Below are 27,536 nucleotides of genomic sequence, written 5' to 3' on the forward strand. Positions count from 1 at the left end.
CTATTCAACAGCGGTTGGTTACTGCTGCCATTGTTGTATTATTCAGAAGGATTATCACAAATCCAACGTGTTCTCCTTCTTGTGTCTCAATGCCTTGCTGCTCTGTGTCAGTTGCCAGATTGGGTTGCCTCGCTCACTTTCCCCGACCTACACTACAATAAAAGAGTTGTAGAATTAAGAGTAAGAAGTGTACAGGTCAGAAGTTCACCAACATAGGTAGGTTTAGATGTCAGTATTAGTTCAGGTGATCCCTTTCCCATAGTGTATGACCTGCGGAATCTGTGTAATGCATGCTATTGTGTTTCAAATTAAAATGCAGTATCATCTTTACGCAGAGTATTAAATTAGTAGGGGACCGATTACTGTGAAATCCTCCCCTATGAAGTGTGTCCAGCTACCATTGCCAAGATGTAATAGTTTCAACCACGCTAAAGAAGTACTCATCTACCTCTATCCCACAATTGATGTACACAGTAAAAACAGTAAAAATGCGAGCATTTGTACAGTAATCAACTAATCAACTATAGTTGAATTACGGTTTGGAGACAGACTCAGCGATGTGACATAGACGCAGAAATGAAACAGTATAGTGGGTCAATTTCCGCAACAACTAAGAGCGTTGAAGTGCGAGGCTCAACAACAGGTTTCCAGATAGGACCCTTTTGGGTTCCACGTAAGAACCCTTTCCACAGAGGGTACTGAATGGAACCCAAAAGGTTTCTTCCTGGAATCAAAAAGGGTTATCCTGTAGGGACGGCCAAAGAACCCTTTTTTACAAGAGCAGGGGCGCAACTTTCACTGGGGACGGGGTCCCCACATTCTGAAATTGCATTTTTGTCCCCCACAAATTTTATCATTGGAATGGAATACAAAACGAGGCAACGGTGTGCTTTAGGACCATACGAACGCCTCTGAGTGTCGGGTAGGCTGTTTGGAGTGTTTATCCGACTGGATTATAATGATGCCCCCCCCCACTTCCAAAGCCAAAGTTGCGCCCCTGTATAATAGTGTAGAGCAGTTAGCAAGATTATCACATTCCACTGGCTTTATTAACAGCCTAAGATGGCAGACAGACGAAGGCTTGGCCACTAGCCCATCACAAAAGATAAAACTACGTCAAAGAATGCTCCCTTCTTGTCCATATTCGCCCAAAACAGCAGCATGAGGCCACAGGTGACCAGCCATTGACTGCTAAGCTTCAGTTGATCTCATGGGGAATCCGCTAAGGTACCACGACGAAAACAATACAACCGGTTGTAATAACCTCTGTTTGCTTTAGGGGAAAAGGTAGACGTCTTTAAACTATAAAATATAATAGGGAGAGGGGAATACCTTGAGTTACACACACACACTCATGCTATGCGGTTTAGCATTCTCATGCTAACAACAGCTGCAATTAAAGCACCAATGTTGCACATGAAAGTTCTTATTGTTTGTATTTCAGCACCCTCTGCGGGGATTGTTCACAACCAGATGCATACGGTTTTCAGGGGAAATGGAAAGAGAGCCTGTGACACAACTTACGCTTTTGGACGTTACCAAGGCGACCCTCCATCTTAACTCCTCCTCCACATTTACTGGATTGGTTGAACAGTGCAGGAGATAACTTCCGCCGACAGTTTTCTCTCTCTCTCGTCAGGACCCGAAAGAAAGAAATGACGTTTTTACGCCTGCTACGTTAGGTTAGTGCTTCGGGAACACAGTGGGGAACATTAACCACAGCAATAGAGGAGGCAACCGGTTGCTATGGAGCACTACGGCTCCAGTGAGGAAGGTAGGGGATGTGGGTGTTTTTGTTGTGTAGTGAATCCACATAGGGAATACACTGGTCTGAGATCTGTCTGTCATTGTCATGCCATACATACAGTACCAGTCAAAAGGTTGAACACACCTACTTATTCAAGGGTTTTTCTTTATTTTCACTATTTTCTACATTGTAGGATAACTATGAAATAAACACATATGGAATCATGTAGTAACCAAAAATGTGTTAAACAAATCAAAATATATTTTATATTTCAGATTCTTCAAAGTAGCCACCTGCCTACCTGCCTGCCAAAGTAGCCAAGCTGCCTAATTGACAGCTTTGCACACTCTTGGCATTCTCTCAACCAGCTTCGTGAGGAAATCACCTAGAATGCATTTAAAATGTTAAAATTTACTTTTTAGAATTTCTTTCCTTCTTAATGTGTTTGAGCAAATCAGTTGTGTTGTGACAAGGTAGGGCTGGTATACAGAAGTTAGCCCTTTTTGCTAAAAGACCAAGTCCATATTATGGCAAGAACCGCTCAAATAAGCAAAGAGAAATTACAATTCATCATTATTTTAAGACATGAAGGTCAGTCCTATGATGAAACAGGCTCTCATGAGGACCGCCACAGGAAAGGAAGACCCACAGTTACCTCTACTGCAGAGGATAAGTTTATTAGAGTTACCAGCTTCAGAAATTACAGCCCAAATAAAGGCTTCACAGAGTTCAAGTAACAGACACATCTCATTATCAACTGTTCAGAGGAGACTGCGTGAATCAGGCATTCATGGTCAAATTGCTGCAAAGAAACCACTACTACAGGACACCACCAATAAGAAGAGACTTGCTTGGGCCAAGAAATGAGCAATGGACATTAGACCGGTGGAAATCTGTCCTTTGGTCCAAATTTGATATTTTTGGTTCCAACCGAGCAAGACGCAGAGTAGGTGAACGGACGATCTCCGCATGTGTGGTTCCCACCGTGAAGCATGGAGGAGGAGGTGTGATGGTGTGGGGGTGCTTTGCTGGTGACACTGTCAGTGATTTGTTTATAATTCAAGGCACACTTAACCAGCATGGCTGCCACAGCATTCTGCAGCGATACACCATCCCATCTGGTTTGCGCTTAGTTGGACTATCATTTGTTTTTCAACAGAACAATGACCCAAAACACACCTCCAGGCTGTGTAAGGGATATTTGACCAAGAAGGAGAGTGATGAAGTGCTGCATCAGATTACCTGTCCTCCACAATCACCAGACCTCAACCCAATTGAGATGGTTTGAGATGAGTTGGACCGCAGAGTGAAGGAAAAGCAGCCAACAAGTGCTCAGCATATGTGGGAACTGTTGAAAAAGCATTCCAGGTGAAGCTGGTATGCCAAGAGTGTGCAAAGCTGTCATCAAGGCAAAGGGTGGCTACTTTGAAGAATCTCAAATACTCAATATTATTTTTGGTTACTACATGATTCCAAACGTGTTATTTCATAGTTTTAATGTCTTCACTATTATTCTATAACGTAGAAAATGATAAAAATAAAGAAAAACCCTTGAATGAGTCGGTGTGTCCAAACTTTTGACTGGTACTATATGTCAGAGGGGTTGGCTAAAGTACATACAGATCTGGGGTAAGGTGATATGGGGATTGGGTCACAGAGGAGCAGACAATGGTTTTAGCAGATAGACAGTCATTTCCAAGTGCACACACACACACACACAAATACACACGCCTCTATGGAGCGCCTGACAATAACAACCGGATGTACTGTGGATATTGGTTTTGTAGAGGTTTGAAGGATGTAGGAAATACAGACTAATGATGTCTAGAGACAAAGCGTTTGAAGACAGACAAAATGTCGGATTTGAATTTGCTAAAGGACTACTCGGTAATTCACACTGGCATGTCTCGAGGGTCTTAACAGGTAGTGTTTCTGTAAGCTATTTGGGTAGTTTCCCTGAAATCCTCTTCGACTTTGCTCCCTCTGAATAAATCAATGGGGTGTTTGATATGACTGTAAGTAATTGCTGTTAAATTTGTTAAGTGAGTGCACTGCTGTGGAGCGATTTATAAATCAAATACATTCCACACTGACAATGACCGTCAAAATCGCCTAGGTCACCAATCGGGAGTAAGCCTTTTAAAACATTACATTTGACAGAGATATGAACCTGTAATATAATAATATCCCCTGCTTTCCTACAGTTGTGTAATTTAACTAAGGCCTCAGGTAAAGATGAGTGTCGGTAGACAATATTCAGTGGACGTCTTGGAGTGGAACTTATTCCTGTCACTGTTGAACAACTTATGATGGAACACGCACTTTTAATCAACAGCTTGTCCTCCCTGCTGAAAACAACAGCATAGACCAGCATAGTTCCAGTTTAGATGGTTTAGGTCAACGGTGTCATACTCAATTTCCCCACGGGCCGAATTCACTATTCAGCGAGGGCTGGAGGGCAACATTTAAAATGTATTATATTTCCTTGCCGTAAAAAATTGCTCAAAATTGTCCTCTAACAATCGCTTTTTCCATTTTTGATGGTCCCTGACTGTCTAGCTCTCGTTTCCATGACTGTCAGCAAGCTGGACAGAGTGAAGAGACTAAATGTAGGTTCATTATCATTTCTACACATTTTCGATTTGGTTTAAGTCATTCCTATGTCAATTGAGATCTAGGCTACGTCAAAAAGAATCCAAAATGCCATCCCAACACAAGGTATTGTATTATAAATTGAGCCAGCCTAGAGTGTGAAAGAGTTCTAGTATGTAGGTCTCAGAGTTGAAGTTAACATTCACACAGTGACACAGTAAGTTTACTGTTAAGACAATTGATTTGGACTGATGTTTGCATAAAGAATGTGTGCATGCAGTGTGTGTGTGTATCTGCGTACATGTGTGTGTTCATGTGTGCATGCATGTGCCTGTGTCTAATGCAAGTGTACAATATATGTGTAACACCTCCTGACAGTCAGATATTCCCAACCCCCCCTTCCCTGTTGAGAACACAACACACCCTCTGAATGGCCTGCAGTATAGCAGCCAGTGAAATCACAACAACATCTCCATGGCGATGGTCATTGTGCCCAGTCTGCGTGCCTCAGAAGGGCTCAGACATCATTACCAAGCTGAAGGTCATCAGTCCAGACAACAACCAGTGATATTTAGTGACATTTCACTCTTGCACCTCCCATTATATTGAATGGTAGTATGTCCAGAAAAAGATGACAGGGTTGAACAACAGCTCTATTATATGATGGCTGTCGGGAAGGTAACAGGCAAATGTATAACGTAGACACACTTTGTTTTTATAATGACAATTATAATCTATAATTGCGCAATAAGGCCCGAGGAATGTGCGGTATATGGCCAATATACCACGGCTAAGGGCTGTTCTTATGACGCAACGCAGAGTGCCTGGACACAGCCCTTAGCCGTGGTATATTGGGCATATACCACAAACCCTGAGGTGCCTTATTGCTATTATTAACCGGTTACCAACATAATTAGAGAAGTAAAAATAAATGTTTTTTCATACCCGTGGTACACGGTCTGATATACCACAGCTGTCAGCCAATCAGCATTCAGGGCTCGAACCGGCCAGTTTATAATAACATTTCAATAGCAACATGACACCATTGTGTCACCAAACCATCCATCTTTGTGTCTTTGAAAATGGCTATATAAAACCCAGGTTTTATTGTTAGGATAACCAAACCACATAATCAAATCCGGATCACTCAGAAATAATACACTCAACAGTGCTGTCTATGGCCCCACACTTTTATTACTGACAGCCTCATCATACATGAAAACTCCCCTTACTCATCATCAACAGTATTGACGATTTGTGAGTCCTAAATGGGACCCTATTTCCTTTATTGTACACAACTTTTGACCAGAGTCCTATGGTTAGTAGTGCACTACATAGAGAATAGGTTGCCATTTGGAACATGTTATTGAGTATTCATCTGACAGGTCCTGGTCCAGAGAGGGCAGTTAGAGACAAATGTTATTTGAAGGTTGTGTCTCTGTCGGTGACACTCCCGAATGTGACCACTCTGAGAAGCGCACTGTTGCATCTGAATAACCGAATAACAGCGAATACAAAACGCACCAGGTAGGAGGGAGCTCCTCAACGAAGAACTAATGTGAAAGTACTGACAGACTGTCTTGCCAACTACTATTAGGAGATACAGTTGAAGTCGGAAGTCTACATACACCTTAGCCAAATACAATTAAACTCAGTTTTTCACAATTCCTGACATTTAATCCTAGTAAAAATTCCATGTCTTAGGTCAGTTAGGATCACCACTTTATTTTAAGAATGTGAAATGTCAGAATAATAGTAGAGAGATTGAGTTATTTCAGCTTTTATTTCTTTCATCACATTCCCAGTGGCTTAGAAGTTTACATACACTCAATTAGTATTTGATAGCATTGCCTTTAAATTGTTTAACTTGGGTCAAACGTTTCGCGTAGCCTTCCACAAGCTTCCCACAATAAGTTGGGTGAATTTTGGTCCATTCCTCCTGACAGAGCTGGTGTAACTGAGTCAGGTTTGTAGGCATCCTTGCACGCACACACTTTTTCAGTTCTGCCCACAAATGTTCTACAGGATTGAGGTCAGGGCTTTGTGACGGCCACTCCAATACCTTGCCTTTGTTATCCTTAAGCCATTTTGCCACAACTTTGGAAGTATGCTTGGGGTCATTGTCCATTTGGAAGACTCATTTGCGACCAAGCTTTCCTGACTGATGTCTTGAGATGTTGCTTTAATATATCCACATAATTTTTCTACCTCATGATGCCATCTATTTTGTGAAGTACACCAGTCCCTCCTGCAGCAAAGCACCCCTACAACATGATGCTGCCACCCCCGTGCTTCACGGATGGGATCGTGTTCTTCGGCTTGCAAGCCTCCCCCCTTTTGCCTCCAAACATAACGATGGTCATTATGGCCAAACAGTTCTATTTTTGTTTTATCAGACCAGAGGACATGTCTCCAAAAAGTACGATCTTTGTCCCCATGTGCAGTTGCAAACGATAGTCTGGATTTTTTATGGTGGTTTTGGAGCAGTGGCTTCTTCCGTGCTGAGCAGCCTTTCAGGTTATGTTGATATAGGACTAATTTTACTGTGGATACAGATACTTTTGGACCTGTTTCCTCCAGCATCTTCACAAGATCATTTGCTGTTGTTCTGGGATTGATTTGCACTTTTCGCACCAAGGTACGTTCATCTCAAGGAGACAGAACGCGTCTCCTTCCTGAGCAGTATGATGTCTGCGTGGTCCCATGGTGTTAATACTTGCGTACTATTGTTTGTACAGATGAACGTGGTACCTTCAGGCATTTGGAAATTGCTCCCAAAGATGAACCAGACATGTGGATGTCTACAATTTTTTTGCTGAGGTCTTAGCTGATTTCTTTTGATTTTCCCATGATGTCAAGCAAGGAGGCACTGAGTTTGAAGGTAGGCCTTGAAATACATCTACAGGTACACCTCCAATTGACTCAAATGATGTCAATTAGCCTATCAGAAGCTTCTAAAGCCATTACATCATTTTCTGGAATTTTCCAAGCTGTTTAAAGGCACAGTCAACTTAGTGTATGTAAACTTCTGACCCACTGGAATTGTGATACAGTGAATTAATTATAAGTGAAATAATCTGTCTGTAAACAATTGTTGGAAAAATTACTTGTCATGCACAAAGTAGATGTCCTAACCGACTTGCCAAAACTATAGTTTGTTAACAAGACATTTGTGGAGTGGTTGAAAAACGAGTTTTAATGACTCCAACCTAAGTGTATGTAAACGTCTGACTTCTACATCTCGACCTCACTGTGTTGTACAGCAGTGCGTACCACGAGTGTTACCTTATTCACTCCTCATTCACCTCTCTCTCTCTCTTGATGTTTATTTCATGTATCTTATAATTACCTATGATCGTCAACGCAACATTTTGTCTAACAAAGGCATATAATTCCAGTACGTCCTGTGAAAGCGTCTGCGCATTCAGTTGTGCGACTGACCAGGTATCCAATTTCCCTTTACGTTCCATTTCGACCACCATCCATTTGTACAGTGACACATTTCCTTAGTGAACAGCATGGACACGGATGCAGTATAGTATGCAATAAATGCAACATGAATTAATACCATCAATTATGGATAGAATACAGTATTATCAATGTACTGTCATTCAGTTTTGTTCTATTGAGAGGCTGTCACTATCTCCTGGTTATTGTAACGCACGGCCATTTACTGTTACGGGCAGCCATATTTGTCATGAAGAGTATAATGGTTATTATCATAGAAATAGAATGAAATAGATTGATTCTATTTCTATGGCTATATGAGGGCTCTGCGTAAAGTTGTACATGTTTTCTCTCTATGCACTCTCTCATTTTCCTTCAGTCATAAGGGACATTGTATCTATACATGCAATAGTTGAGCTAGTATGTAATAATTCCACTTGATCAATGGTCAAATTAAAGGACAGGAATACCATACAAAATGATAAGTAGTCCCATATGCTTGAGATTCCGCTGTTAGTTATTTCTGACATTGGGTGAATACAGTTTCACACCTTAGCAATGAGTCTCGCACATCCACACCCTATTGCCTTTGGTACTTATTTGTCTCGCTTGTATCTCCCAGATAGCTCATAATTCTCACAACCACACTACACTTCTATTTCTACACCAATACATACAGGGAGTAAGTGGAACCCATCCAAACATAGATGAACCATAGAATCCAAACCCGCATCCCTTCACCATAGATGAACCATAGAATACAAACCCGCATCCCTTCACCATAGATGAACCATAGAATACAAACCCGCATCCCTTCACCATAGATGAACCATATAATCCAAACATGCATCCCTTCACCATAGATGAGCCACAGAGTCAAACCCCTCATCCTATTACCATATAGTCAAAACACTCATCCTTTCTATGACCCCTATCAAAAGAGTGCAAACCCTCATCCTTTCACTGTAGATAAACCATTAAAACCCTCATCCTTTCTATGACCCCCATCACCATCAGCATCACCCCATCCGCCTGTCCTTACCTTTCCCACTGAGCTCCAGGCACTCCAGGGACAGGACAGAGTCCTCCAGGGAGAACCTTCCAAACAGGCTGCCAGCCATGTGGTACACACACACCTCCACGACACACACACACACACACCTAGCGACGACTCACACACCTAGCGACGACTCACACACTCACACCTGAGACAGCCTGAGAGATGCTCCTCTCCTCCTCTCTCATCCCCTCCTTCAGAGCGCCTCTCTCTCTCCTCTTCCTCCTCTCCCTCCTCCTCCTCTCAATACCTGCAGCTCCTGAGAGCTGCCAAGGATGACTGAGCCTCTCCCCCTGAATGGAAGCCTCTCAGTGGAGAGAGGAAGGGGAGAGAGAAATAAAGGGGGAACGAGGAGGGTTGAGTGGTGCATCTCACGTGGGAGGTGTGATGCTTGGAAAGGAAGGGGGAATCAAAGCACAATGATGTTCTACTAGCCACTACCGTGTGTGTGTGTGTGTGTGTGTGTGTGTGTGTGTGTGTGTGTGTGTGTGTGTGTGTGTGTGTGTGTGTGTGTGTGTGTGTGTGTGTGTGTGTGTGTGTGTGTGTGTGTGTGTGTGTGTGTGTGTGTGTGTGTTGGGAGGGGGGGAGGGAGGGAGGGATCTTCTGATTGGTGCTTATATCAAGAACGTCCTTCCAGTTTAGTGACATTATCATGGTTCACCACACATTGGCCGTGTCCTGATTCTCGACCCTACACTTGGACTCTTTCCCGTATGAATTTAACACTGATGAAAACTCCTTCCAACCAATCCTATACCTTTACATTCATGACAGGAGTGTGCAAGTGCACGCTTCTGGGAAAGGGTGCAGAATCGAGATGTTGCCAAAATCCAAGTTATAGGAGAGACTAGGAAAGCTATGAACCTCCATAAACTATTCCTCACATTCTCTGTGCAATGTATTATGGCTGTAGCTAGCTATTAGCATTGTGCTCACGAAGCAGTGCACATAAAAACATTACGGCTTCATTGACCGAGTGCATGAACCACCTCCTCGCTTCAAATCAAAATATAATTGTAACCGGCTGCATATCAGTGCCAAAAAATAGCCATACTATAAAATGCAAACTTTTTTGATAACTGGGAGACAAGAAATTGTTCCGAGGCACAATTTATTCTTGGTTGCAGAAAACGTCCATCAGGAAGATCTCCCCCTTGGCTAGTTTACAAACAGAGATTGACGTGCGGGCCATTTCTAAAAACAGATTTAATGCACATTCAATATCTCAGGGGTGTTGAACCGCCATAAATCTAAATTCCACTCCTCACCTCGCCTGCACAAACTCATGAGCTACATATACTTCACATCAGATGCCATACAACTTTCGGTAATACATTGAGTCAGCCAGCCATTGGTGAAAACACTTCAAACGAGAGAATTTCCCCTCTCTTCCATCTCCCAATGGTGAGATAAATGAATTGTCTCTGTCTTTGTCATTGTGTATGTGTCTGTCCTGTGTCCCTGTCCTTGTCAATGTCCTTCTCCCACTCCCTCTCCCTGTCCAATAGCAAACACAGAAATCAGCCCACAATCAGGGAATTGAAAGGATTTATTTGAAGAGAAATCAGCCCACCCAATCTCAAAACTCCCAAACCCCCATCTCGCCCCAACACTAATACCCACTAGAGAAGCCTCAATGGGGGCTGGGGGGGGCACACACCAAGGTCAGTACCAGAGGGTAGTGAGGTCTAATAACAGACAGATTCTTCCAGACAGCCAGACTGATAAGTCTGAGTTGGAGTCCGAATTCACTGCTTCATTAGGCACATCATTAAGTCACATTAGAGGAGTCGAGATAACTTGCAGGGCCCGACGTGATAAACTGTCCCTACCTGCTCCATCTCTCTCTCTATATCTCTCTCTCTCTGTCTCTCTGTCTCTCTCCCACTTGAACACTTTCTCTCTTTTTATCCCTCCATCCTTCTCTGTTTCTTTTTAGCTGTGTTTCTCTCTGTTATGTGGAAATCTGCTGGACTGGGGGGTCATTCATCCAGTCTCATTCATCAGAGAAGGTTGAAACATCCCTCTCATCTTCTCTTTCTCTTTTGCTCTCTCACCCCTCCTCTCTATCTCTCACCCTATTTTTCTCTATCTGTCACCCTCTCGCTTTCTCTCTCAACTCCCCCAAGGTTAAAACCTGTCAACAATTAAAACCTTGGACCTCTACCTCTCTCTCTCACTCTCTCTCTCTCTCTCTCTCTCACACACACATACACACACACACAGAGATAGAGTGGAAGTTGGAAGTTTACATACACTTAGGTTGGAGTCATTAAAACTCGTTTTTCAACCACTCCACAAGTTTCTTGTTAACAAACTATAGATTTGGCAAGTCGGTTAGGACATCTACTTTGTGCATGACACAAGTAATTTTTCCAACAATTGTTTACAGACAGATTATTTCACTTATAATTCACTGTATCACAATTCCAGTGGGTCAAAAGTTTACATACACTAAGTTGACTGTGCTTTTAAACAGCTTGGAAAATTCCAGAAAATGATGTCATGGCTTTAGAAGCTTCTGATAGGCTAATTGACATAATTTGAGTCAATTGGAGGTATACCTGTGGATGTATTTCAAGGCCTACCTTCAAACTCAGTGCCTCTTTGCTTGACAAGACCTCAGAAAGAAAATTGTAGACCTCCACAAGTCTGGTTCATCCTTGGGAGCAATTTCCAAATGCCTGAAGGTACCACGTTCATCTGTACAAACAATAGTACGCAAGTATAAAAACCATGGGACAACGCAGCCGTCATACCGCTCAGGAAGGAGACGCGTTCTGTCTCCTAGAGATGAACGTACTTTGGTGCGAAAAGTGCAAATCAATCCCAGAACAACAGCAAAGGACCTTGTGAAGAAGCTGGAGGAAACAGGTACAAAAGTATGGTCTGGTCTGATGAAACAAAAATAAAACTGTTTGGCCATAATGACCATCGTTATGTTTGGAGGAAAAAGGGGAAACTTGCAAGCCGAAGAACACCATCCCAACCGTGAAGCACGGGGGTGGCATCATCATGTTGTGGGGGTGCTTTGCTGCAGGAGGGCCTGGTGCACTTCACAAAATAGATGGCATCATGAGGTAGGAAATTATGTGGATATATTGAAGCAACATCTCAAGACATCAGTCAGGAAGTTAAAGCTTGGTCGCAAATGGGTCTTCCAAATGGACAATGACCCCAAGCATACTTCCAAAGTTGTGGCAAAATGGCTTAAGGACAACAAAGGCAAGGTATTGGAGTGGCCATCACAAAGCCCTGACCTCAATCCTATAGAACATTTCTGGGCAGAACTGAAAAAGCTTGTGCGAGCAAGGATGCCTACAAACCTGACTCAGTTACACCAGCTCTGTCAGGAGAAATGGGCCAAAATTCACCCAACTTATTGTGGGAAGCTTGTGGAAGGCTACCTGAAACGTTTAACCCAAGTTAAACAATTTAAAGGCAATGCTACCAAATACTAATTGAGTGTATGTAAACTTCTGACCCCCTGGGAATGTGATGAAAGAAATAAAAGCTGAAATAAATCATTCACTCTACTATTATTCTGACATTTTACATTCTTAAAATAAAGTGGTGATCCAAACTGACCTAAGACATGGAATTTTTACTAGGATTAAATGTCATGAATTGTGAAAACTGAGTTTAAATGTATTTGGCTAAGGTGTATGTAAACTTCCGACTTCAACTGTACACACACACAGACACACACGTTTCACCCCTTTCTCGCTATCTCTATCTCTTTCTATCGCGAGGCCAAGCCACTTACCAGAGTCCGAGCTGGATGATGCCACGGGCATTTTGGAAATCTGGTCTTCCCAAATCCTCTTCTTTGAATCTTGTTAGGTCAGCTGGAGAGAGAGAATGAGAGAGGTAGGGAGAAGAACATGGTAAACAAACATGAATTATTCATCAGTTATGAATACAACCAGCCTCAAACACCAAACTGGAGAAATGGACCAAGAGGAGGGAGGGAGGGACGATAAGAGAAGCAGACAAAGAGCAGTAGAGGGAGACTGAGGGAGTTCTCCCTCATGTTATTTACACCCACCCAGTCCCAGTATAGTTCCCATGCCCACACATGCCCATTCCCCTGTTGTCAGTGTCTAATTATAGGTAACACCCACACTGTCCAACTCAGTTTCCACGAAGTCAACTATAGCTAGTTAGAGAGATTGGCTACAGTAAGCGAGTGATCAGGATAACATGTTGTACTAGCTTGGAGAGGATCGTTAAGGCATCTGATTGAACCCATTGGCATTACGCTTAATGTCATCAGGAACTGACTGGAGTTTCTAAATAAATTGTTTGCCGATGGATTTGTGAAGAAGAGTCCTAGAATTGTATTACATTACAGCAGTGAGAGATCAAGGACAAGTAGCGACAGATTGAAGAGTCGAGTGAGATGTTAGTGTGTGAGAGAGAGAGAGAGAGAGAGAGAGAGAGAGAGAGAGAGAGAGAGAGCTGGAGAGAGAGAGAGAGAGAGAGAGAGAGAGAGAGAGAGAGAGAGAGAGAGAGAGAGAGAGAGAGAGAGAGAGAGAGAGAGAGAGAGATGGAACAGAGGTGGAAAAAGAGAAGTCGATGAGGGAGAACAGCATCCAAGGATGCTAATTCCTGGTTGCCATGACAATATACCTCAGACTGTGGTCAGGGTGAAGGGGTGGTAGCCAAATAGGAGGGAAAGTCTATCATTCAGCCCCCTCATCACACACACACACACACATACACACTTCCTACAGTATAAAGCACAAAGCACAATCATCATCTAAAAAGTGTGTGTCTATGCAGATGAGTATATTACCACCATATCAACACTTAGACAGAAGCTCGAATTGTAGTTCCTGCTGTGCCATTGAAACCCAGAGTGTGAAATGTACTCTACCACTGCCCAGGGCTTTGTATAACTCTGATCTACGCAGATCAGGCTCTTAAAACGTTCACACCAGTCCCCCCCCCCCCCCCCCCCCAGCTCATCCCTCCCTCTCCAGCCCTCCGGTGTTCGCACTGGGAAATGACAGAGCACACAGGCAAGCACACACACGATAAAGCATACACAGACGCGCACACACACACATACAGTTACTCTCTCACACATAGACGCACACACAAACACGCACACACAAATGACAGAGCTTGTTAAAAGTATGCAGGCAGCTTGCAGGCAGGCTTGGCCATGCTTGAGCTGGGTTTACAGAGGGTGAAGAGAGAGAGAGAGAGGTCAGCATTTTCCTGCTTTATTTCGCCAGCTCTCTCCCTCTCTCTTTTTTTTCGGAGCGTTTCTTATGCAGGGACAAAATCAGCCCAATGACGCTGCACACCGAATGATATCATTTTCTTAACCATATTATGAAAACGGATGAAATTGTAATCAAGCGATTAAGCCTTTATAAAGCACTTTCCAATCTAAATAATAAGGGTATATAAATGTACAATAGTTGCATTAGATTCTACAACAGAGATCAGGGTCTGTAGCGTGTTCCTGCTAGGTCTTTTTTATTGTGGGAACTGCTTTGTCTTTAGGTGTGATCCAAAGTCCCATGTTCTCTGTCATACTGAGCCGAGGCTACATCGCCACCACAGCTGCTATGACATCATGCTCGCAGCGCGGGCCTGCAATCATCATCTCTCCACCCTGCCAACCAATTAAGAGAAGAGCAAAGCTGAAGTGGAGAGAAACACTGACACTGGGCCAGGGCCACACAAACAGAGGGACGGACGACAACAGGATTAACACAATTTAAGAGAGCGGAGTGAGAAACACTGAAGGTAGCATTTCTATTTCTGAAGTCATTTACAGGTCTCTGATATATATTTTTGAAAGGTTTGTTGTTGCATAAACTAGGTGTCTTGGATCCACATCTTGGCCAGGAGCCAGCACCTACTTTCTTAATGTGTGGTCCAGGTACACAGGTGTTATATCTACCCCCAACAGGTAGGTTCCACCTTAAATCTGTGATGCCAACACGCACACACACAAACACTTTCTCTCACCCACACACACTGTTACTGACAGACACAGACTCTTTGACACACATACTCTGACAGAAACAGACACACACAAACGCGCACACACATACACCACAACCGTATCCTAATCCACGCGTGGCTCGCGTCACGCCTAAAAATAACCCTGCCCGCACTCCCGCAGGTTCCTCTCCTCCTCTCATTGCATCACAGAGGGAAAGCGCTCGTATCCAAGACAACCGCAAGGACCTCTTTCCTTTTTTTCCACTGGTTTGCCATGGCAACAAGGAAAAATGCGTAAAATAATAATAAGGGGAGAGGGAATTGCAATTGTACTCAATTGGGGAATAATGAAATGCAAATGGTAGTAGTTTAATGTGTCTCTGCTATTGTATTGTAGTTTTTTTTATATCAAAACAATACTGAGAATAAATTGTAGAGGGTGAACCGCATCATTGAAATCCAGAGTATTGCCTTCAAAACGAATCACAGTGGAATCGATCATAGCACAGTGAGATACACAAGCTGGATCACAAGGCTTAAATGGCAGTTTAAAAAGGCCAACTCAGAGGTCTACGATAAAAGCTCTCAATGAGAAATGTCTTTGTGAACTTGCTCTCTCACCCGAAAGACTGATTAAACTTGATTTCAGATTTCAGATATGTATCATGTCTCACCAAAGTGCTTGAATAAACTTCAGGAGTGTGTGTCTGATTGTACACTTTATATAGTTTATATTCAGGTCCACTGGTGCAATATTTGAGTGGCAAGCGTATGGTGTATTTGGTCTGGGGCCGGGGCCGGGGCGGGGGCGGTATTCATATAGTGTCTTGGAGTAAGAGCGCTGATCTACGATCAGTTTTGCCTATTAGATCATAATGAATGTGATTACATGGACAGGAGGGACCTGATCCCACTCTGAGACCGGCTCTGACACCGGCCCTGATTTCTCCATGAAAAACTAAAGCTAGAGAATCACAGAACATTTATAAGGAGCTTTTAAATAACAGATTAAAGGTTTTACTTATTTACTTAAGAGCTGTGAAATCAGGTGTGACCTAAATTCCTCCTTAACAAACTCAAACTTCTGTGAATCTGTGTTACACAACGGGAGCCCAAAATAACTTGAATTCACTACATCAAAACAAAAGAGTATTTTGTAGGGAGGAGAAACAAACTAATTGAAATGGTCATTTGAAGCTAGTACGTGCCACATGGTCAACTGAGATCTGAGATCTGCATGTTCAACACTGTTTTCATTCTCACCACCTCATGTATATTGATGCACACAAGGTGTTACTATAGTTAGCTACTTAAATTCCCCTGGGATCAACAGTGATAGCCCCAACTCAACTGGAAAATAAAAGTTTAGCCACACACACACACACAATAGCCTTAGCAGTGAAGCAGTTCCACTGCCAGTAATTCAGTCAAGGTCCCTGTTGCTGGTAATTCAGTCAAGGAAGTACTGATTGAATAAGTCTGAGTAATGACAGGCCTTGGTTCAAGGTCACCAACATACCTCTTGACTAAAGACTAAAGTTTCTGACCAAATGTTACAGATAGGATATGGTACAGTATGATATGGTATACTATACGATATATTTAAGCAATAAGGCACGGGGGGGGTGTAGTATATGGCCAATATACCACGGCTAAGGGCTGTTCTTAGACATGACACATCGCGGTATATTGGCCATATACCACAAATACCACATTGCGGTATATGTACCACATATACCACATCGCGGTATATTGGCCATATACCTTAGCCGTGGTACATTGGCCATATACCACAAACCTCCGGGTTGCCTTATTGCTATTATAAACTGGTTATCCACGTAATTAGAGCAGTAAAAATAAACGTTATTTTCATACCCGTGGTATACGGTCTGATATACCACAGCTGTCAGCCAATCAGCATTCAGGGTTCTAGCCACCCAGTTTATAATATACGATACACAATACGATATAAAATACAATATGTTAAAATACAATATGATCAGATACGATATGAGGCCTTCAAAGGAAATGCTGTGATGTGAAACTCTAGTCACAAAGTTTCTAAACCCAGAGGTGCAACATCGTTAGACTTCCGGGAACGCTTGCGAAACAGACCAAGCAAGCCAAGCCGGGATTTGGGGTTTGAGAAATCAGTAACCACATTTCCATCCACAATTTTTATGCGACTAAAGTCATACCGTATAATACAAAATCCTGACAGCTGTGATGGAAACAGGAAGTCTCGGTACAATGTTATAAATGCAGACAGATAATTTGTTCGTTCGACATGGTGGGCTCTTTTTGCATCTGTAAAATGAATTATGCGAGAAATGGCAATGGAAACGCGTAAACGCGCAAATATTGATATAATAACCATCATATCAAAGTAAACTTAGAGTCACGCGAGGATATATTGTGTGTTCCTCCCGCTACGATTTGGGAAAGCATGCAATTTATTAGGCTACAGATTAGATAAAGTATGATGAACTTTCAAAGGGTGGTGAAAGTGCACGGTGATGAGCTTGATGCTCCTTTCCAATAAATATCGAGGGTCTTATTCTGCTGACATCGCTCTTATTCATAATAATCTCATCATGTAGACTAGCCAACCTGCACAGCCAACCCGCACTGTATCTGTGAGCTGTTGGCTAGAGCACAGGTGCCAAAACCAGAGTAGGTACATTTACTATTTAACGCAACAGTTTTTGCGATGGAATTAAAAATGTGATGGAAACACATAAAAAACGTTCGATTTTTATTCGGTACATGAAAACTTTACATTTTGTGTGCACTTCCTCATCCTGCACTCATTTGTATCCGCAACAAATCCGTTTGGTTGCAACACCACTGGTGGGAATATAGGCATATTTTCTTCATGGGGATTTTAGAATATTCGCATTAAAATCTGTCGCCAATTGGATGGAAACAGGTGGTAAGAAGGGTGAAAAATGATTCCTTAGTTGTTAATTTTCTCAAAATCCAAAGGCACAACCTACATTCGAGAAAAGTCCTAATTAGTTGAACATGTTATTACTCCAACCTCATGAAAGTGACAAACTGACACGTTTTAATTTCCGTCAAAAACAACTTTATATCGAAGAAGTGCCTTTGATTTGACAGCCTGCACATGCACAGTTCAGCGCGAGACAACATGTTTCTGCACATGAGTTTAGCTAGCCAACATCACCTTGACATCGCCTACAAGTGTGATCGGGGAATTCTATTGGAGAAGCAGCTTCTGCCTATCTTTATACTATACTGTCTTGGATCTAGTGGCCCTGAGTTTTTCCAGAGCACATGAGCTCACCTCAAGTAAAACTCCTGTCCCTATAGAGCCAATCCATACAAAAGAATGCAGTAGCCCAGCCCATTTTACAGTAGCTGTGTCACCATGGTTACGACCCCTAAATTCATCCAGACTGATCTGTTGTGGTAGTGGCAGGGGTGACATAAGCATTGTTCACACTGCAGGCCTTAATGCTCAAATCAGTTTTTTTTCAAATCCGTTTTTGAATACTGACTGTCCAAACAGCAAGTTACAAGAGTCCAAATCGGATTACGCTAGTTGTCATAGTAACGACTGGTGTGTGCGCTGTGGTGTAAATTGATTGGTGGTGGTGCTCGTGCTTTCTATCATTCCTTATGTAGCAAGCTAAGGTGACAACAATGCCTGCCATGGACGTTTTCCAGTTGCTTTAAATGTGGTGCGAAGGGTGAAGGACGGAGGGGTGCCACTGGAATAGATGCTTTACACCGTCGCCGGTTAATCTCTATGCCGACTCACCGTGCCTACAATGGAGGCCCAACCAAATATGGTGGATAAATGAAGATATTTCACTAAGGGCCGTTTACCATTGAAATAAAATGCAGTTCCGGTCTACTTAACAGGGTGGGTCTCCCATAGACACCAATGCAATAGCAGCTGGGTCTGGTGTACTTAGCTCATTGACTTTCATTGAAGCAGAAAAAAAACTGTGAGTGGGGTGTCTTGCTTCCTCTTCCATCTCTGGCCTTACCTCTGCACTTTCTCTGCCGACAGCTGATTCAGCCAGAGAAGAAATCAAAGCCTGGGAGGCTCGGTTGTCTCTCAGCAACACAGTCTCTCCCTACAGCTAAGGATACAGCGCTATGGAGCGGCATAAGTAGAATAGTTCATATGAATATAGGCACAATTAGGTTTGGTATTCAAGATAGAAGTTGCCAAAAAACCTTTCGTGGACAGGCTACATAAACATAAAAGGTACAAATTACGTGAGATTTTAGTTCTGGGCTAATGATCTAGGATCCAGTTTTGGGGAGTAGTGAAATATATGTAGTTCAATTAGTAATTTAATTACACATTTTCAGTAGCTTGGTCGTAGTTGAACCAAATTCAAATCTTGATAGTGTTTTCAGTAGTTACTTTGTTGCCATGTAGCGGTGTAGCTAACTACTGGAACTACACAGTATTTTTTGCAAAGTAGGCAAGAATATCCTTCTTTTTTTTACAGCAGACCTGCCTAATTGTCACTTGAAACTGTTTTTTGTGTTTAATCGGCTAAATTACACATTCTGTTATTAACATCAGACAATTTGTAGTCTATAACATTTCAGATTTAGATATGATCATTTTTCACATAGTAGTTTTTCAAAGTACTTTACTTAAAGACATGCTCCGGAACTTTTTTAAACCTCCCGCTTTGGGCTGGATATGTCAATGTGTAGTTCATACTATGAGCAGAATGAATGTCTTACCTCAATTAGCCACGAAATCCCTAGTTTGAAAGCGACTGTTTCTGAAAGCTGAAAAAAAACTGTATTAGAAGACTTGAATAACTGCTGAAGCTCATCTCAACCCAAACACCTAATATATGATCTATGATTTTAGACATAACCATCTCACTGTAAGTTTGAGTGTAACATGTAATAAAGGACACTATGAATGTTGAAAAGGACCTCTCTTCCTGCCAGCCGTGTCTTCAGTGCTCATTCAGTAGGCGAGATCAGGGTTTCCCAAACTCGGTCCTGGGTCCCCCCCTGGGTGCAGGTATGGTTTTTGCCCTAGCACTACACAGCTGATTCAAATAATCAAAGCTTGATGATGAGTTGGTTCTTTGAAGCAGCTGTGAAGAGCTGGGCAAAAGCCAAAACGTGCACCCAGGGGGAGCCCCAGGACCGAGTTTGGGAAGCCCTGGGCTAGATCACTCCCTCTCCCAATTACCTTGTTAGAGAAGATGTCAAAATGAATTACCAAGTGTTTACATCATGGTCCCATCCACCAGGTATGATGTTCTGATTGAATGGTAAGGTTGAGTTTCCACATTATTTCAACAAAACATATATTTGTGGAAAACTGTTTGGAATTGCTAAAAGTCAAAAATGTAAGGGGAAAAAAATTCACCAAACATCACCAAACACCAAACAACATGGATTATCCAAATCCAATGACGGTGAAATGTTTTGTTGATTTCTTAGTTGACAACTGAACCAACTAAATGTTGAACTGAAGTCTGTGCCAAGTACGGAATTGCAGGAAATAAACTCTAAAACTTATATTTTTTGCTCCACTGTCAAAAGGGGGGCCGCTAAAGTGTTTTGCTCGCAAGATGCCCATCCCTGGGTTAAAGTGTTTGCTTGACAGTCGTGGACCCGGGTTCGAGTCCCGGTCGGGGCTACCCCTCGTATTTGCTACAATGTCATTACCCAATAAGCTACTGTAGGCTATTACTCTCAGAACCAAATTACACATGATCATTTGTTTGTTTATTCATATTAAAACTGAAAGCGAAATGTGGTGCGTAGGGAGTGACGTGAGCATGCACCAGGGAACAGGTGCACATGATGTCCGATCCGACTATCATGGCTACTACATAAGGTCTGGAATTCTGCTATTGTAAAACAGCCATTCTCTCCGTCACAAGTACATTTCCAAGAGTATGATTGATAATCCATCATTAACTTGTAAAGTCAGTGATATATTGTTCTAATTCACAAGCGCAAAGGATGGAAGACCCGGACATGGGTTAGACTACATTGTATCTCCTCACACAACTTGGCACCTATTGAGTGCCGTACGTGGGATAAGAAAATAAATCAGAAATAGCTTGTGTTTTTGCTTAAATGCTTTTCTCTTAGACTATTCCTCACCATCTGTGGGCTTTGTATGCACACCAATAGGCTCCTGCGTAATAACCATAGCCTATGGACGTAGCCTAAGCTAGAGGAGGTAAAGTGCCAGGAATATGCTATCATGTGCACTATCAACATTATTGATATTGCGATACCACCACTATCAATAATTCACAATGTCCAATCCATTCATTCGTAATATGATGGATTCTATCGTATAACAAACCACCTGGTGCTACGGGCGCATCACGGCAGAATCACAATCGATTTTAAATAGCCGGGACACAAAGAAAACGATAGCAACAAGAAATGATCATCTTCTATATCAATAACCATTCTTTCTGTTCAACAAATGACTACTTTAGGAGCTCATATTAGGTTACCTTGCTTCTGTTGCTCCCACTGTCCAATTCGAGACGAGAGCAAAGACAGCGCGGCTGAAATGTCAAATCCCTGAGCACGGTTGCTGAAGATAAAAGGGAAAACGGTATGTGTGCCACAGTGCAGAACCCACCGAACTGCGGTTTGAATGCTTCTTGTCGTGCAGGTCTTGAGTCTAGACGACTTAAAGATCAAAATATCACACGTAATAAGACAGTGCAATATACAATGTACCATAAACAAAGTAAGGAAATAGTACACTATACTGTGTCCAAAGTTTCAAAATGATGAGTTTCATCTTCACCATAGGAAACTGTATTAAAATGCTGATACTTCAATACATCCCTACTCTTTTTGAGACCGTTGTGAGGAATTATGGTAAATGTGTAGGCTGGCCATGTCCTGCAGCAAGGTCAGTAGAATATGTGGTCTAATGCATAAATTACAAGTCCAATGGCAAATAACGTACAGAGAACATTTTCCTTGTAATATACTGCCACCTAGTGGTATGATAGTGGTATAATATGTTACATACAATGATATTACTCTTGTAACCATGGTTAATAATAAGCCTGAAGTGGTGGGTGGTCTAGGATCATATCCAATCATGGCTTTTGGATATAAATATTGGTTTGTTTATCTGTTGAGTCAGACACGGAAAGGCTTTCAACAAAAGCTCACTGTGACGAGATGTATTATAACACATTTATTTATTATTCATTGTTGAATTTAATTACAAATTATGTCAACAACAAAAAATAGACAATTATGTTGAGAGAGTGAGAAAGAGAGAGAGATGCATGCATGTTGAAAATAAATAGTGGGCCACACAGTCCAGTGAAGGTTGCCAGATGAGCAGCCTATTTGAGTTGTTGTAAGGCCCACCATTTGAGTGGAACAGCATGCCAGTGGGACGGGACTCAGATTTATCCGAGATCACTGCCATCCGAACTGTTAGAAAAAGACACAGAAAGTCAGTAGCTGGCCTTTCAAACTCACTAAACTCCATATCAAGTGATCAAACTTAGATATTGCTATCCAGTGTGGGCACTACTTTTAGGAATCTCTGAGTGGACTGTCACATTCCTACTGCAGGTGTATGCATGGGTCATGTTGATATACTCAAGGTATGAGTCTGTTGTAACAAAGAGCAGACAGTCACTTTGAATCACCCTTTCCCTCAGTCTCTTCATCCTCTCACCGTTGTGTTAAATCGCCTTCCGACTCATTTCTGAACAGCAACCACCCCAGAGCTGACTCAGGTGCAGACCTCTTTCCGTACCTAGTGGACACAGAGACCATCACATACTGTATGTCACCAAGAGATGTACATTACTTGCTGGAGTGTGCTAACAGGGGTCTTAAGATCATATCATGTCCCCTTGTCGCGATTAATAGCCTGGCCACCTGATCGTTGACAGACCCATGAATTGCGAGGCACTACCTCAATTAGTCTTTCCGAGTTCTGGAAGAGAAGATCCAAGGTCCTTCCCTTCACAACTCCTTCTCCAATGCGTTTTAAGAAAGAGGCGAGAGGATGCCAGGAATCGGGAGAAAAATTAATTGCGAAAGAGACAAAGTTTCAAGAAACTACGTAGACATTATTGGTGTGAATACCCTACTGCTGGGTTCCCCAATAGGCAGCCTGTGGGCCAAATACGGCCCGCAGGGGATTTTATTTGGCCCACAAGTTTTCTCAGCAAAAAAAACTTTGAATTTTCATTGTTGGACATAAAAGACTGTAAAATCAACAGGAAATCAGCTCAAAGTGATTTTAATTTAGGAATAGTTGGGAACATACAGTACCATCAAAAGTTTGGACACACCTACTCATTCTAGGGTTTTTCTTTGTTTTACTATTTTCTATATTGTAGAATAATAGTGAAGACATCAAAACTATTAAATAACACTTATGGAATTATGTAGTAACCCCAAAAGGTTTTTAAAAAATATATTTGAGATTTGAGATTCTTCAAAGTGAAAGTAGCCACTTTGAAGAATCTCAAGTGCTCAACATGCTTAACAGTGCTTAACAGTGCTTAACAAGTGCTCAACATATGTGGGAACTCATTCAAGACTGTTGGAAAGGAAAAACATTCCACATGAAGCTGATTGAGAGAATGCCATCAAGGCAAAGGGTGGATACTTTGAAGAATCTAAAATCTAAAACATATTTTGATTTGTTTAACACTTTTTTGGTTACTACATGATTCCATATGTGTTATTTCATAGTTTTAAAGTCTTCACTATTATTATACAACGTAGAAAATAGTAAAAATAAAGAAAAACCTCTGAATGAGTAGGTGTCCAAACTTTTGACTGGTACTGTATGTTCCCAAGTATTCCCACGCATAAATAGAGAGGCATATATTTATGTTTTTGTCAAAAACTATGTCTGTTTGGGATTCTCGCTGTTCATTTGCAGTGTGCAAATTATTTAGAACAATGTTCCGTCTCCCCGACCATCCGCACAAGGAAAAATAGGCCCACGGCTGAATGTAATGTGGACCCTTGCCCTAGTGTGTGTACTCACTACTCGCCTATACCCTTTTTATCTCCAGAGGCAAGAACACATATCTCAAGCAATTAGCTCTAAACAAGGAGAGATTTTAAAGTCCAATGCCCAATGCTCAGCAAGGCAAGCAATCCTCGGTTCCACAGAGAGTGACACGGCTTTTAAATCATCTTTAAATCACTGAACTCAATGCTTTGCCAATGAGGAGTGAATTTCCCTTTGTGTGAGAACAAGAGGGGCTGAACTGCATGGCACACAGCCCTTGTAGTGCATTGACAGCTTCAGCCCACTTAAAGACATGCTCTGGTACTTTGGCGACTAAGAAAGTATTTTTTCAACCTTTGGGCTGAATGTGTTAATGTGTAGTTCTTACATTACATTAACATGCATAATCTATGAGCAGAATAACTGTCTTACCTCAATTAGCCACAAAATGCCTAGTTTGAAAGCAACTGTTTTCTTGAAGATGTGCTGTGCCTTTTTCCCTAAATTTCCCACCACGTGTGCCTGCCCCCTAGCAATTCGAGTTCTAGCCAATGAGCTTCAGCCGCTCACATTTGAGTGACAGCTAGCAAGAGGCCAGCCCAGTGTTATCCAATAAGGTTGCAGGGCGTGCCGAGAGAGAGAGAGAGAGAGAGAGAGGTATACAAAAGTACCAGAGAATCTATTTAATGATAGACTGCAGTCTGAGACTGGATTGGTTTCAGGATCCATCAAACGCTATAGGCCTACATGAAATCTCTCTGAGCCACAAACGTACAAGCACAGATACATATGCACAGGCGCGCACACACACACACACACACACACACACACACACACACACACACACACACACACACACACACACACACACACACACACACACACACACACACACACACACACACACACACACACACACACACACACACACAGAGCAATTACTGTTGAGCTTTTCTCTTGCCCACAAAACACAGAGACAGGACATTAACTTAACTTAATGCCTAGAGCAAAACCAGGCTCCTTTTCTTTTCTGTCCATACCATCATTATTTGAAATAACTACTCTGTTCTCTAAATACTCATCTCTCTGTCTGTGTAATGCTGCTGCATATGTGTCTTGCCAAAACTGGAATGAAGTTATGTTATAACAGTGTTCAGAACAACCGGTTGGTTGGAGAGCCAGGAGAATATCATTATCCTCAGGCTTTGTTCAAATATCTCTTGTCCCCTCAGAACTTCTCCTGTGACCTTGGCTATTGTGGTAATTTCACCCTCTTAAGAACATCAGCAACATTTGATTGGAATTTAGGGATTGGGATTTTTTTGTTGCCTTTGTATTCAAATTGAGTGAAGGAATATGCTATCAGTTTATTGATTGTCAGTAGGAGGTTCCATTCCCATATAACTGGTTTGAGAAATTGTCCCACCCCCCCGCAATAGGCTGAAACATTGCATTATCTCTGACTCTCGTGCCATATCTAAGACAAGGTGTTCCCATGTAGATAACATGTTAGCCTACAGAGTGCTGAACTCACTCACCTCTGTCTAGTGATGAGGTTGATGCAGTGTCGCAGACACAGAGACTCAATTGTACTGAGAGACAGGGGCAAATCCTGTTGTGCTTACCTTTTGCCCCAAGGCACAGAGATAGGACATGAACTTGGAGAGCCAAGAGAATATCATTATCCTCAGGCTTAATTCCAATATCTCTTGTCCCCTCAGAGCTTCTTCTGTGACCTTGGCTATAGTGGTAATTTGACCTTCTTCAGAATATCAGCAACATTTTATTGGAATTTGGCAGAGGGATTTTTTTTTTAAACCTTTGTATACCAATTGAGTGAAGGAATATGTTGAGTCTATTGATTGTCAGTGGGAGGTTCCGTTCCCATAAAATTGGTTTGAGAAATTGTCTCCCCCCCCAATAGGCTGAAACATTGCATTATCTCGGACTCGCGTGCCATATCTAAGACAAGGTTTTCCTGTGTAGATAAAATGCTAGCCTACAGAGTGCTGAACTCACTCACCTCTGTCTATTGATGAGGTTGATGTAGTGTCGCAGCGCTGTGTTGTATCTGGCCCATTCCTCCGGAGGCGCGTTGTCGTCGGGGCTCACCGGCTTGGTAAAGTAGGCATCCGTGAAAGTGCCCAGACAAACCAGCACGAGGACTACAAGGATCAACCAGGGTCTCAGTGTGTTGGCCATCTGTAAATAAAAGAATGTAGGCTAGCATTTCCCTGACGTCTGCTGGACTTAAAGAAAAGTTGAACAAAAGCTTGGCATTCTTGGCATCAGAATCTCAAAGTTAACAGTTTTAAGCAAAGCTTTTTGATGACTCAGATGAGTAAGTCTTCGTCTTTTTGACAGGAGGCTTTATCAGACACATTAGCAGTTGCACTGTCTATGGTGCTGAAATGTGTGCCAAAGTTGCTTACGAAATAAACCAATTGGTCTTCAACCTATTGATTCTACAATACTATGGAACATTATATTGTGTTAAGTAATGATAATGAAAGAATTGCTTGTTTACTCTTTCTAATTGCTACTGCAATTGCGGTGGCATTTGCGTCCTTTGCCTTTGCAACCATGAAAAACACTTTAAAATTACAAATACTTACACAGCAAACATGTTTTTGTTTATATTGATGTGTTTATCAATGATAGAACATAATGCTAGTCCTTTATACTGCAAAACATTATGTTTATGCATTATTTAAAGTACCTAGGGCAAGCAAATTGGCTTGTCCCAGTAGTGTTGTAGTTACAAGTCTTTCATATATTGTATAGATCAATAAAAACAAAGGCTATTAAAATACCTTTAGTAAATGAAGGGTTAAAGGGTTTAACGACCTTAGATTTGAGCATCTGTGGTGTTACTACTCCGAGGGTGAAGTCAGCATTATAGGGACACTTTTGGTAAATCTCTATGTAGAAAATCTAAATCAGCCTACCCTACTCAAGTAATGTTTATTTTCATGAATTAAGGTCTTAATCTACATGTTTATGATGAAAACAAGTGGATAACTGATTATTCAGTGGTTGCTACAATACCTAAAACAACATCAGACCCTTACTTTTGCTAAAGTGTGTCTTTCAGTTACAGTGGGGCAATTTAGTAGATGAAGTGGGGCACTATTTTCTCATTAGAAATAAATGAATGTCCCACTTCCCCTGCTATGAAATCATCAAAGAGGCATTGTAGAGGCTTATAAATAACACACTCTGTTTTAACAATTGTGTCAATGACATTATACTAGACCCTCTCCATGCCCTTGTAAAATGTATTTGGGAACCTTCCAAGCTCTTGGTGAAAATCGAACTAAAGGATTCTGCACAGCTTTTACTTGATCACGAAACAGCTCTATTATTCCACAAATGCATAAATCCTTTCATAAATTGAGCTTATTTTCAATACTTACATGTTATTGTCCTTCGTTTCTTTACTACTCGTGTTATTTCCCTCTAATTTCTTCCACAATCATACTATACTGTTTGTGCCGTATAGCGTCTAGTAGAATCCATTTTCAGATGTTATAAACTACTAAAACAACATATGTTTATGTATTTTAGAATATCTAATAAAGGATATTACATTTCCTTCATTAGATACAAATGATGCAGAGTACACATTCAGCAACAACCCAATAACATTTGTAGTAATTGGGTTGCAAAATGACCGTAGTACAGCACCCTCAAGCATAACTGTACCACTACACCTGTAGGGTGTACTAACTACAAAGCAG

At 41.8% G+C, this 27,536-nt stretch overlaps 1 protein-coding gene across 1 annotated transcript; it reads right to left on the reverse strand.

Moving 5' to 3' along the window:
* Positions 1 to 22,222: 22,222 nt before the first annotated feature.
* LOC120045383 (peptide Y-like) lies at positions 22,223 to 25,998 on the reverse strand. Its single transcript, XM_038990257.1, has 3 exons — positions 25,820 to 25,998; positions 22,498 to 22,578; positions 22,223 to 22,247 (listed from the first exon to the last, which is right to left on the reverse strand). The coding sequence occupies exons 1-3, from the start codon at positions 25,996 to 25,998 to the stop codon at positions 22,223 to 22,225; spliced, it is 285 nt and encodes a 94-aa protein (XP_038846185.1).
* Between the last annotated feature and the right edge of the window lie 1,538 nt (positions 25,999 to 27,536).

The sequence above is a fragment of the Salvelinus namaycush genome, chromosome 4 (genome assembly GCF_016432855.1).
Source record: "Salvelinus namaycush isolate Seneca chromosome 4, SaNama_1.0, whole genome shotgun sequence".
Taxonomy (NCBI): Eukaryota; Metazoa; Chordata; class Actinopteri; order Salmoniformes; family Salmonidae; genus Salvelinus; species Salvelinus namaycush.

Bases quoted from the DNA above. Each gene is read 5' to 3' on its own strand.
- LOC120045383 (XM_038990257.1), bottom strand. From the start codon at position 25,998: ATGGCCAACACACTGAGACCCTGGTTGATCCTTGTAGTCCTCGTGCTG. The intron at 22,579-25,819 runs GTGAGTGAGTTC...TGTGTCCACTAG, and splicing joins AACCTCATCAATAGACAGAG to GTACGGAAAGAGGTCTGCAC. The intron at 22,248-22,497 runs GTGAGAGGATGA...TTTTTCTAACAG, and splicing joins GAAGGCGATTTAACACAACG to TTCGGATGGCAGTGATCTCG.